This window comes from Rhinichthys klamathensis, unplaced genomic scaffold (assembly GCF_029890125.1).
Source record: "Rhinichthys klamathensis goyatoka isolate OS25496 unplaced genomic scaffold, OSU_Roscu_1.1 h1tg000007l_1, whole genome shotgun sequence".
NCBI lineage: Eukaryota > Metazoa > Chordata > Actinopteri > Cypriniformes > Leuciscidae > Rhinichthys > Rhinichthys klamathensis.
In genome coordinates, this window is record NW_026606560.1 from 1,924,738 (window position 1) to 1,938,636 (window position 13,899).

The 13,899-nt window shown below is 37.3% G+C and overlaps 1 protein-coding gene across 6 annotated transcripts in view; it reads left to right on the top strand.

The window, feature by feature from the left end:
- lrp8 (low density lipoprotein receptor-related protein 8, apolipoprotein e receptor) overlaps positions 1-13,899 on the top strand; it is a 198,320-nt gene that overhangs the window by 137,258 nt on the left and 47,163 nt on the right. For all 6 annotated transcript variants that reach the window (XM_056259543.1, XM_056259568.1, XM_056259553.1 and 3 more), the window contains exons 5-7: positions 3,389-3,772; positions 9,098-9,223; positions 12,323-12,445. In XM_056259543.1, coding sequence (XP_056115518.1) covers positions 3,389-3,772; positions 9,098-9,223; positions 12,323-12,445 — 633 coding nt within the window. The remainder of the gene's footprint in view (positions 1-3,388; positions 3,773-9,097; positions 9,224-12,322; positions 12,446-13,899) is intronic.

The following is a 13,899-nucleotide window of genomic DNA, read 5'->3' on the forward strand; positions in this document are numbered from 1 at the left end:
TTGATATAATTGTAAATATAGGCCTATCTATTAAAATACTGATATTCTGGTCTATAACTCCTCCTCCTCCTCCCTGTATCTTGCTCTCTCATTGGCTGTCGGTCATCGCCGATGTATTTTTCAGTCAGAACACATTCACACAGCAGGATTGTGAATCGCCGACAGGTCCAGATATTTAGCATGCCAAATATCTCACGGGCGTCGGCGACTCGTCGGCGATTCTCTCAGATCGCGTCTTTGCTCATTCACACTGCGTGATTGTCACTCGCGTGAACGAGCACCGATTTGCCTGTGATTTCGGGCATTTGTTGGCGATTTCTCAAAACCTGTCGGCGAGCCAAAATCGGGGCTAAAATCGTGCAGTCTGAACTCGGCATTAGCAAGCACCACTAATTAATGTTTAGTGTAGGTTTAGTTATTATGTGAATTTATACATTCAGTTGGCATGTTCTGCAGGTGTATAGAGCCGAATGACTTGATTTTCATTCCAGCTAGCATGTGACAGTACTGTCTAAGATCAATGGTGTATGAAAAAGCTATCCATGTTTGTTCTGCTGCTCTTTGAGAAGATGTTGTTTTAGGCTGGTGTCTACATCATAGGCCGAGCCCCTTTTCATTTTCACTGCTGCCCTTCTCCCTCAAGAGAAGAGCAGGGTCAGCCAATCCAATCTCCCACTGCTTAGAGCAAACACAACCTTCCATCCCATGCTCTGTACACACAAGATAGACTAAATCACTCTCCTTTCTTTTAACAACATGCTACGTTTGTTGTCTGCCTTAACCTTGACGGTAGAGAATTATAGTAGCTGATAGTGGTATAGATATCTACATATTTCACTCCTGTGTCAAATTTGTCAGAAGATTGTCATTCCAGAAGATGTTATTCCACCCTTTCACCTCAGCTATTCGATAGTCATTGAAGAGACCTTTGAGTGGCTGACAGCAGATGTAGAGGTTGCTTTCCTAATGGACATTGTTGATTCGTTTTTTTTTTTTTTGGCCAATTAGATGCTTGTTGGCTAATCAGCTTTGTAAAACCACAATTAGTAACATATCTCATTGAGCATTATTGTAATTGGCTTCAAAAACAACTAGCGTAGGTGGTGAAATACGAATCAACTGAAGTGCAATGAACAACAAGAATGACCTTTCCGTGAGCAGCACATATAACATTGATTTCGAGTCCAGCAATACAATTTTGATAATGTCACCATTTTGACGGTGAAAGTGTTTTATGAGCCCCAGCTGCTCTTTGCAGATAGTTTGCATATTTACAGGTTTATCGACGCAAAATCACAAATAGTCAGGATCGATTGCTATCCCATCCCAACCGCTCAAACACACTAGCATCCGATCACATGCTCGTAAGCCATTTCAAATCCTTTTACAAAACTAGCCCCCGTGAATGTAATACCCAGTCACCTTACAGCTCTTCAGGACGGTTATTCCAACGGGGTGGTTGACCCCATTAAAGAATGGACAGGCGTTTACTACAGCACAGTTAAGCCCATTTAGTGTCTGTCGCCAATGTGGGGCTGAAGTGTGAACCTCAGGTCATCACAGTTGAATCAGTGAGGTCATGGAGCTCACATCAGCACAGAATAGCTCAGAGCTCATGCTACATTTGCCATAAATTTCCAGTGAGCATTACTGTGCGATTCAGTCATTTTACTGTAGTGGTACTTTATTGGTTTGGTCATATTGCAGCGTTAAATAGAAATCCACAGTTTTTATTCCATCTTTTTATCCACTGATTTAATAGGCATTCCATGAAACGGGTTCCTTTTTTCAGTTTGATAAAATTATGTTACGAATGAATTGAAGTTGGTGTAACATGGATAGACAGTTTAAATTGCCATTATAAGGCCATAAAACTACAAGATTTTGTTTTTAAAGAGAATTAGAGGTAACTTTAGTTTAGGGTCTAATTCTCACTTTTAACTTACTAGTTGCATATTAGCATATTGCTAGGATATTGGCTGTTAATTAGTACTTATAAAGCACATATTAATGTCTTAAGCCCTATTTGCACGGGATTAGTGTTATCTGGGGACCTCGTGTGATTTAAAAATTACCCCGCCACATCTGAATTTCGTGAGGCGCATTCGCACAGAATAACCGAAGCCTGTGATTTTACTCGAAATTACTGACTTATCTCCCGGATTTGACGTCAATAGGCTTGGAAATTTCTTGTCGTTATAGGTCTAGCTGTATGATATATTATGACTTAAACAGAATAAAGTTCCTTACCGCATGCTGCTATACATGTCATTCATCTCCATCTAGTCTTTATCTCTGCAATGCCTAGACATTTTGACACCAAACTTTGTATGTGTCATTGTCTCTTCACTCTGACCACATCACATCGATTTCGTAACTGCGCCACCTATTGGTCGAAAGTGATAATCCATTAAATCATCTTAAATGTTACTGTATGTATGATTTTTTAGCCATTTGCCCAAAATTCTCTTAAAATGTCTTTAATTGCTCCTTGCTGCAGTTGATCTGCCACTCCCACCCATGAGGGCATCTGTTGCCGCTTCTTGCGCTTGGCCCCGGTAATGGCTGCTTGCAGCTATATTTCGTTTTGTTTTTGCTCTTCTGATGATTTTCAGCTTTCACTTTCTGCAAATTGTGTAGTTGCGATATGACCCAGCACCCAAAATACTATCAAAACACTCCAAACCAGCCTCCATTCTTCGCGAAAGATGGATAAAAAGGCGCACATGAAACAAAAACCTTGAAAAAATGATATACGATCCGGCCAAATCACAGAGATGCCGATTCGCGCGGGACTAATATTATCACAGGACCTCTGTGTTCGGCAAAATATAATAGGTAATTTGCGGGGGAATTTTTACTTTACAAATTACAGACATGGCCGATTCGCACGGGATTAAGATCACAGACAAACTCCACAATTATTACAAATTACTATGTCACCAGATAATACTAATCCCGTGCGAATAGGGCTTTATTCTGCATGAATTTATTCTACATTCCTAATCCTACCCAATTCCTACCAGTACTTAAATATAACAACTGCCTTACTAACTATTGATAAGCAGTAATTAGGAGTTTGAGGCAAAAGTCGTAGTTAATAGGGAGAATTGGACCCTAATCTAAAGTGTGACCGAAATAGATGCTGATATTTCTACAAATATCCTCTTTTCAATGATCAATTATCAAACACAAATGTAAGGGGGAAAAAAAAACATTGAAATGGAGACTTTAGCTTGTTCTTGACCATTTTATTCCCTGAAGAATGATAATGTCATTATGATAAAGTTTTATAAGGAATGGTTCGTTATGAGAAAAGGGGACTTTTTTGATGAGACTTGACTGTTTAAGACTTTGTGCTAATAAAGTACACTGTTCTTTTTTCCAGACGCCAAGGCTTGCCCTTCTAAAGAGTTCCAGTGCCGTAACCGTCTGTGCGTGGCTCCCACGTTCGTATGTGACGGAGATGATGACTGTGGCGACGGCAGCGATGAGGAGAAGTGCACGGCGGCCACCGCCAGTACCTGCGGGCCGCACGAGTTCCGCTGTAACGACTCTGAGTGTATCCCAGCGCCGTGGAGCTGCGACGGAGACCCCGACTGCAAAGACAAGTCGGACGAATCTCTGGAGCGGTGCAGTCGTAGGACGGAGCCTCAAAAGCCCCATTGCTCTGCAGGGGAGTTTCGGTGCAGGAGCGGAGAGTGCATTCACCTTAACTGGAAATGTGACGGGGATGTAGACTGCAAGGACAAGTCTGATGAGGCCAACTGTCGTAAGTGTACAAAAACACTAAATGTCTTTAATATACTGATCAATGTTATCATTCTCAAGCACATGTTTCCTAAGGTATTTACATTGGAGAGGCTTGCTGCATGGTGAATGAGTTAATTAATTTAATTAATAATCAGTTTTACCACTTGGCTGCATTACATGCCTCCTTAATGCTGCATGCATGCTGTTCATGTCATTATTTTCATTCTAAATTACTATCACGTGCTAGAAAAGCAGTAAAGCATACGGTGTACTTATGAAAAATGTTGTTCATTTAGAATCAGTCCCCTATTGTATGTTCATTCTAATCTGTTAACAAACATGCATTGCACACATAACGGCAAAAATGAATAAGTTTTTTTGGTTCATAGCCTCACAAGGTCAGTGTATTGACTGCTTAAAATAATGTTCTCAAAAAATGCTAGTAAAATTAATTTTATTTCAGTCTGTTAAAGTGTAATTAGAAATGTAATTTTAACATGTTGATTTAGTACTTCAAAGATTGACACACTGTTTTGAACATGCTGCACTGTTGACTTCCAAAGCCTCTTTTTGTAATGCCCATTCAATCCTTTGCCACAATAATTAAATGTCTTTGGAAAATGTTAATTGATAGATGCAAATAAGCCGATTAATTAATTTCCATATCGTAATTTATCATGTTTTTAATTGATTTATAATACAATCGAATCAGAGTCAGTCAGTGTGAATGTTTAATAACTTTATATTTGAAAGATTTGTTTCTCGATGAGGTACTAGGAAAAAATCGTGTTTGTTTGAGCAAATGTAATCCTGAACACACAAAACAAGCAGTTGAAAATTGTTTGTTTTCATGTGCATGCTAATGCAGGGTATGTGGCCACAGATGTGTACAGATTGTTCTAGCATGTGTGTGTGTTTGAGATAATGATGTTCTTTGTCCATGGGTGCCATGTAAACTACTGTGGTAGCAGTGTAATGTGCCCGAATCGTGTTGGTTGCTAGGCAACAAGTGTGTTTTGAGGAATGGCAGAGTGCTCTCAGAGTTGTCTCACTGTAGGATTCCTGTAGAGAATTGTGTGCCCTCCCCAAAATACTTTTTGTTCAGAATGCAAAGCAAAGTCATACTTTGGTCATTTTGCATTATAATTTATTGGGTTTAAATTAGATAGTTATTCTTTCGGGTAAAGGTTGTTTTTTATGTTATTGCCGGTGTTATTTTAGTCTTACTTATGTATTATTTGTATAAGTATTCAAAATATTTGTTTTGGTAAAACTTTATTTGAGTTGACATGGTTACACATTACTACTGTTAGATTTTGCTGAATTGGGCCGAGTGGTCGTTAGGGTGGCTCGCCAATGTATTCGATTTCTCTAATACAAAAAATAAGTAAGCTTGACTAGAGTTCTTGTGGGGATAAGAATTTATTGAAGGTAGTAGTGTAGCACAGTCCTTCAGCAGCGATGTTAGCATGTCAAGTGACCCTTCAAAGAATCTTAACCCAAAGTTATGTCTGTGTGACAGAACTTTATACCTGAAGACAAAAGGGCTACATACAATAGAAAACCGTTAGGACCACCCACAGGAGATTGATCTACACTGCAATCTACTCTGAGCAATGTTGTTTCTTTGGCATTAACATCCATCAGTTTCTATAGGCCATACGTCGGTATGGGCCATTTGGTTCACACCTTTACAGACACTGTTTCAGTTGATTGCATCTTGAGGCACAGTAACTATGTAAATGCATCTGACTAAAGTTAACTGAAAATACACATAGTCAACTGAAAATACACAAAATCTTTCACTACATGTTCTTTCTATATAACAGTAAATTATGCATAATTAAAACTAACCCTAAACCAAACTCTAACCGTAACTTTAATGTAGAAAGTTAACCCTCTGGGGTCCTTCGGCCCAAATGGACTGGAATCGGAATGGTCCGAAATTTGGTGACTTTGTTGGTACTTGGTATATGAACACTCAAAAAAAATTGGGGACAGGATTTGAATAGTCTAAGTGGTTGTAAAAAAAATAGTCACACTCAGGACCTTCGGGTCCAAATGGACCCACATAGGAAATGAATGGGAAATTGGCAAAAATGTGAAAATACAGAGTTTTTTTGTGCGTACAATCTACAAATCAGCCACAATCCAGAAAAAAGGCACACAACAGTGAAGGGATGAATCTATAAAACATCAACAGTGCAAAACAGACACATCCACACACACACACACACAAACACACTTTTATACACATACACACTAATAAATTCAGATTACATATGGGTTTTGAATTTTTAAAATGCTCAGTTTGTCCACCAGATGGCATCCATCTCATTTCAAAAATTGCTTTCATGAGGCCTAGGCTTGACTCTAAAATGAAATCAAGCTTTTAAAAAAAAAAAAATGTGTATATATATATATATATATATATTCAATGGGGAAAAAATGGGTCATAATTATTGCATTAATATTAATTATAAATCATTTTTATTTTTGAAATGATCTCAAAACACCAAAAAAGAAAAGAAAAAATATTATAAAAAAACAAGTAAAAAAAAAATAATAATGTTTTTTTTTTTTTTTATAAATATTAATCCCACCCTTCCGGCCCATTTGGACCCGAAGGTCCTGAGTGTGACCCTGAAATGAAGGACCCCAGAGTGTTAATGTAGTTCATTAATATCACTCATTACTTATTTGGAGTAAGTACATTGTAACTACATCACATTCAAATTAAGTGTAACCTTTGTTTTGTTTTGTTTTTGTAATATTTTGAATGACCTTTTATTATTATATTTTCAGTTTTTATTATGTGCTCTTTTGTATCATTAGTTTTTGATTTTTTTTTTAAAAAAGAGTTCAGTTTTATTTTTATTTTACTTAGTACTTTTAGTAGTTCAACTTAAACTTGTGGCCACCAAGTAAGATGCATTCATATAGAATTTAACTGATTAATATTATTGAACTAATATTTTGCTTCTAACTCAAATCTATTTTGTTTCAAGGATGGTTAGATATTTTTTTACAGGAAAGCAGGGCAAATATATAGGCCAAAAGTATGCAGTGTATAGTGGCAGTGTATATGATGTCTATTGTGTTTTTTTAAAGAATATAACTGCTCAGACTGGTAAGTACGACACACACGGACAAAGCGTGGCTGCTCTTTTACTCACTTCAGTATTCACCGAATTAACACTGGAATTTTTTTCAGAAACACAAGTAACATTGTGCATTATTGGAAATGTAGTTAAATTAGCAGCGTTAACAAAATGCACAATAATGTACTCTCCTGAAATTGATCGCAGTGGATGTTCTCCGTCCGCAGCTCCTCTAAAGTACACTGTATGAAAGATTAAAGGGATTTTAAAAGCTGAAACTGAAAAATTAAGACCTTTCTTTGCCGAACAGCACATTTTTGTTTCCTCGGTGTAATCCCTTATGCCCCAAAGTAAGTGACTGATTGTTTTTAATGTTCAGAGCTTTTTTATGAGGAAACTCTATTGCAAATAAGCTATTACTTTGAGATCTGACAGGAGGTAAAAGCCAAAACCATTTGCTGTTTTACAACTAAAGCTTCACGTACATGCATGTGGGATGGGTGATTATTATAAAAGTTTGATGGTGAGTGCTTTAGTATGCATGTTTTTATTTGACAGTTTTACCTGACAACTCATCTCATGGCTTTACCTTAGTCCTTTACATTTACATTTATTTATTTGGCAGATTCTTTTATCCAAAGAGACTTATATTCAGTGTTGGGGAAAGTTACTTTTAAAAGTAATGCGTTACAATATTGCTTTACTCCCAAAAAAGTAGCAAATTGTGTTACAATGTATTACATTACGTTTACCTTACTTTGTGACTTCTGGGCTGGACTTGCTTGTTTTTTGTAAAAATAATTTCTGGAAAAAAAATAATAATAATAATGTTCTAAAAAAGGCAAATGTAAAGGCCCTTTCTAACCAAAACTGATATTTATTAGCGTCAGGCAAAAGGACATACAAATTCACGCCTGCACAATAGAGGGGCGTAGCAATAAAAAAATTGTTTACACAACTTTAACAAACTTTTTGCTTATTTGTATGGTTGAATTGGATCATTGAATGTCAGCAGCAAAGACAAGAGTAAGATTAAATACATAAACTATTTTAGTGTTATTTAAAATGTAATTATTGCAGGTTTGCATAATATTGAGTTTGCATTTCACAGTTTTTATTCATTTTGAGGAATACTGAATCTGTTTTTGTGCAAGTGAGATGAGTAAATGTATGCTTACATTTAGTCTAGAACTGCAATAAGCATTGTTTACACAGCCACACAATGCCTCTGCACTTACTCCTCATTTCTCTCAACATGTGGACAGGAGAGGTGTCAGTCAATAAATGAGAAAACAAAGTAACTTCTGTTACTTATTTGAAAAAGATCAACTCAGATATTTTGTTGTAAATGTAAAAGTAATGCTTTACTTTACTCATTATTTGATAAAAGTAATCTGATTACGTAACTTACTTGTAATTAGGGCTGTCACTTTTGTGAAAACATCCTGTTCGATTTTTGAGACATAAGTGTTCATTGAATCGATTGTAAAAATCGATTTTCCATGTCTAAAGACGTTTCCATTTTCAACACCAAAAATAGGCAAATCCACGGACAACTAACAGGCATTAGGACGAACGTAAAGAGGGCACTTGAGACGCGCACAAGTCAGCAATAATTCTGATGATTTATTTGCGTGAAGTTTCGTGCACAATGACAAACAGGAGTGCAACATTCAGGGATTGAAATTAACACCCTCCAACCCGCCAAATGCGGGTAAAAATGAACTTTGTCGGGTAACGCTGTCAAATCACTAGCCAATTTGGCGTGTTTCTATGTTTACTCACTTTGCTGGGGAAGTTCATGTAAGCCAAATCTGCGCGGATTTAGCACAAATACACAACTTACTCGTGAGTCCTCGTGATATATTAAATACCGCGTATTGCGCAGAATCTGCACATTTCTGGCTTACTTGAACACACACTATAAGCAACAAATAACGGCGCGCTTGTTCACTTGGATTGAAGTAATAGCGAATATTAAAAAGCATTTGGTTAACAGAAAAGACATTGTTATTTTCCAACATCCTACATGTTCTGTGTACTGTATTGATCTTGTTGTCAACAGTTGTGCTGGTTAATTTTTCTTTGAAAACCTGATGCAATTTACTTTCAAATTATTTACTCAAAATTGACCTGCACTGCATCTTTTGACCTGATTGTCAGATTAATTCAGTAGATAACTGACACTAGGTGGAATGACCACAGGATTGATAGTCCTACATAAACGTGCTTCTGTCTTACAGCTGTGCTGACCTGCCGTCCTGATGAGTTCCAGTGTGGCGACGGCTCCTGCATTCACGGCACTAAACAGTGTAACAAAGTGCACGACTGTCCAGATTTCAGCGACGAGGCTGGCTGCATCAACAAAAGTGAGTAACTTCAACAGTCTCCCTCTCTCTTCACCCCCTCTCTTTTGATTAGCCTCTTTTAGCCGCATTTTGAGTGAAGATGAAAGAGTAGAGTGCACCCGGCCAATCATGTAGCCCCAATCAAGTTTGCATTCACACAAAGCACTACAAGACCAAACAGATGTACTCCTACATGATTCCAGAGTTTCAGGGCACACTTCCCATATGGCAGCTTCAATCAAATTCACCTCAAAAGATGAATTATCCAATGGCTATAGAGTATCTGGTTAGTGATGCATAACATGATTTAAGTAGGACATAATGATCAACATCAATTGCTGGTCTTGGAACAACATTCCTGTCAACCAATCAACGATCTGTGATTAGGTTTAGAGATAGGATTAGGGCTATGGTTGGTTGATAGGAAGGTTCTTCCAAGACCAGGCAGGAAACAATGTTTATCCTGGAACATTTCCTGTATGGATAAATTATGTTGCAAAAATTAAAACCCCCAAATTTAAATTCTCTCATTTATTTACCCTCATGTCATTCCAAATGACTTGCTTTTTTTTCTGAAACACAAAGATGTTTGACAGAATGTGCTCCCATGCTCTACTGTACTTTTTTTTTTCAACAAGGGTGCATTAAATGGATCAAACATCTCAATCAAGACATTTATAATGTTTCAAAAGATTTAAGAATGAAAAAAAAATGATAATGATTACCACACATAAATTAAGCAGCACAACTGTATTCAACATTGATAATAATTTAAAAAATGTGACTTGAGCACCAAATCAGCATGTTATAATTATTTCTGAAGGGTCATGTGACACTGGCTGCATTAATGGCTGCTGAAAATTCAGCTTTGCTATCACAGGAATGAATTCTATTTTGAAATTTGTTAAAATAGAAAACATTTATTTATAGTGTTATCCTTGTTCACAATATTACAGATTTATGGTATTTTTGATCAAATAAATCCAGTCTTGGTGAGCATAAGTGACTTCTTTAAAAAAACATAAGATATTCACCAACCTCAAACTTTTGAACGGTATTGTCCTTTGAAACGTACTGTGACCAATCAAGGTCCAAAAAGTACACATAAGTACTAAATAAGTTGTCACTTTTAATTCATGCAATATGTTCCAATATCTTTTGAAGATTTTTAGTCTGTTTTTCACACAGAGCTATTAAAATGGTTTTAGAAGATTTGAGATATGGTGTTAAAGTCCCTGTGTAGTCAGTCAGTATCCCTTTTTGAATGACATATTTAAAAGTCTTTTCCTGTGATTTTTTTTTATCCATGCCTTAAAATAGCTTGACTGTGACTCTACACCCTTGCTTCATTTAGTACACGGATCCATAAATGTGCAAATGATCCCTGCCTCCACTCACTCACACCATTTTAGGGATCCAACTTTACTGTAGTAAATGCTACACAATGGCGAGTGGAAATAGCCTACTGGTTTAATTCAACCATATACACTCACCGGCCACTTTATTAGGTACACCTGTCCAACTGCTCGTTAACACTTAATTTCTAAGCAGCCAATCACATGGCGGCAACTCAGTGCATTTAGGCATGTAGACATGGTCAAGACAATCTCCTGCAGTTCAAACCGAGCATCAGTATGGGGAAGAAAGTTGATTTGAGTGACTTTGAACGTGGCATGATTGTTGGTGCCAGAAGGGCTGGTCTGAGTATTTCAGAAACTGCTAATCTACTGGGATTTTCACGCACAACCATCTCTAGGGTTTACAGAGAATGGTCCGAAAAAGAAAAAACATCCAGTGAGCGGCAGTTCTGTGGGCGGAAATGCCTTGTTGATGCCAGAGGTCAGAGGAGAATGGCCAGACTGGTTCGAGCTGATAGAAGGGCAACAGTGACTGAAATAACCACTCGTTACAACCGAGGTATGCAGCAAAGCATTTGTGAAGCCACAACACGCACAACCTTGAGGCGGATGGGCTACAACAGCAGAAGACTCCACCGGGTACCACTCATCTCCACTACAAATAGGAAAAAGTGTTGCCTGGTCTGATGAGTCTCGATTTCTGTTGAGACATTCAGATGTTAGAGTCAGAATTTGGCGTAAACAGAATGAGAACATGGAACCATCATGCCTTGTTACCACTGTGCAGGCTGGTGGTGGTGGTGTAATGGTGTGGGGGATGTTTTCCTGGCACACTTTAGGCCCCTTAGTGCCAATTGGGCATCGTTTAAATGCCACGGCCTACCTGAGCATTGTTTCTGACCATGTCCATCCCTTTATGGCCACCATGTACCCATCCTCTGATGGCTACTTCCACCATGTCACAAAGCTCTAATCATTTCAAATTGGTTTCTTGAACATGACAATGAGTTCACTGTACTAAAATGGCCTCCACAGTCACCAGATCTCAACCCAATAGAGCATCTTTGGGATGTGGTGGAACGGGAGATTCGCATCATGGATGTGCAGCCGACAAATCTGCGGCAACTGTGTGATGCCATCATGTCAATATGGACCAAACTCCCTGAGGAATGCTTCCAGCACCTTGTTGAATCTATGCCACGAAGAATTGAGGCAGTTCTGAAGGCAAAAGGGGGTCCAACCCGTTACTAGCATGGGGTACCTAATAAAGTGGCCGGTGAGTGTATGTTTGAACCAGAAATGATTCAGAAGAAGTGGAAGGGTGAATTATACAAGTAGTTAATGATGAAATGCTAAAGCCCGCCCGCACGTTGACAATTGGTTACAAGATATTTTGTGACGTAAGGTAAACCGACAATTTCAAACCACGTTTTTGAGACCGTCTTTTTTTCACTGCAGTTTTAAGGAGAAAATACTCATAATGGTATTGACTTATGAATTTGCACATGGTTTGTCTTAAAGCATATTATAAACACCATATAAACAACATTGATTTTTACCACAGGAAGTCTTTAAATTACATGCACTACTTTTATGGTGCTTTTATGTACTTGTTTTGAGCTTGACAGCCTCTTGTCACGGCCTATTATTGTATGGCAAAGTGCAATATGAACATTCATGCAATGAGTGTCATTTGAAAATGTGTTTTGTTTAACGCCGTTTCATATTTTGTGCTCTCCATACATCATTGTGTCCTTCACAGCCACCAAATGTGAAGGTCCACTGAAGTTCATGTGTAAGAGCGGGGAGTGTGTTGAAAGCAGCAAAGTGTGCGACAGTATCAAGGACTGCAAGGACTGGTCTGATGAGCCCGTGAAGGAGTGCGGTGAGTTGAGCCACTTTTGCACAAATACACAAATGTGTAAAAACAATAGTTTATTGTTGTAGTTATATTTTACTTAGTTTCAGACTTTGGGACTTTTATATGAGTTTATTTTATTTTGTTGTTTGTTTTGTTGTATAGGACTTTTATGTAAGTTGTGTGATAACGATTACTTTATTGTTTTAGTGTGGAAAGCCAAAGATACAATTTTACAATTTAAAATATTTCAGAAATTAAAACATTGCATTTCATATGTGTATGGCAAATGAAGTTGCCAGCAGCCAGTGATAGGGTTAGCTTTATCTTTCTCACTAGTAACGTTGAATTTGGAGAGGGAAAACTGATCCTAGACCAGCATTTAAGCTTATAGCAGTGTTGGCTTATTAGGGGCTTCACTTGATCAAGGGCCAACAACCCACAGAGGGATCATTGATCAAAGTGTGAGTCTTCCCTCAGGCACAATCATACATGGTGAAACGTGCCCAGCATGCTCTCCTCCTCTCCAGAGAGAAAGCAGGTTCCCATAGATCTATTTTTTCTTTTTCTATTTTCTTATCTTTCATCACACTGTGGAAGTGGACTTTTTCTTCAGTGATAAGTTGTAACTGAAAATGCCATATTTTAAGTGGAGTGTGTATTTTTTTTTATGTTAAAATGCATTCTTCTGGAGAGTGTAAATGCTTAAGTGGGGCTCATTTTGTTTGAGCTGTTTAAGGTCTCAAATTCTGGCTCAACTACCTATTTGCGCAAGTGATGGCAGATGGAATCGTTGTTTGTTCATCATAACGAATGCATCTATTTGTCATATTTAGCCTTATTGTAAAGCAGTGTTATTTTAGTATTTGATTTAGTATTCAATTATAGTTTTTATTAGTATTTTACATTTTGAATGGCTTTTACTTTTTGATTTTTCAGTTTTCATTTTTAAAATTTCATTTTAGTTACATTTTTACTAATTTTGCTATGGGTGATTTTAATTACTATTTTGATTTAAGTTATATTTATTTCAGGTTTAATTTTTATTTATTTACAGATAGTAATTGTAGTGCTTCAACTTCAAATTTCAGTCAAAGCAACATTTCTTAAGTTTCATTCTAATATTTTTTATTTTATTTAAATTAAAAATGGTTTCAATACTTTTACTTTTAGTTAACTATAATAACCCTGTTGTAAAAGTTTACATACTTTCCTAAGCAATCTTATTCATAATTTTGACTGGAAGACAATCAAATGAGTGAAAAAGTCCCAAAGATTAAAGGTCTGTTCACTACAAGATGAAAACCTGGTGTGAAAATTTGGTGCGATAAGCATTTTTATTTGAATGAACAGCCAGCAATGTGTCTGTTCAGACTGTCAATGTGAGAGTTTTTTTACGGAGAGGTGTTCTAATATATTTTCCATTACACTGCAAAGAACACTGATCAACCAATAGGATTTGTGCTGTTTGTCACATGCCC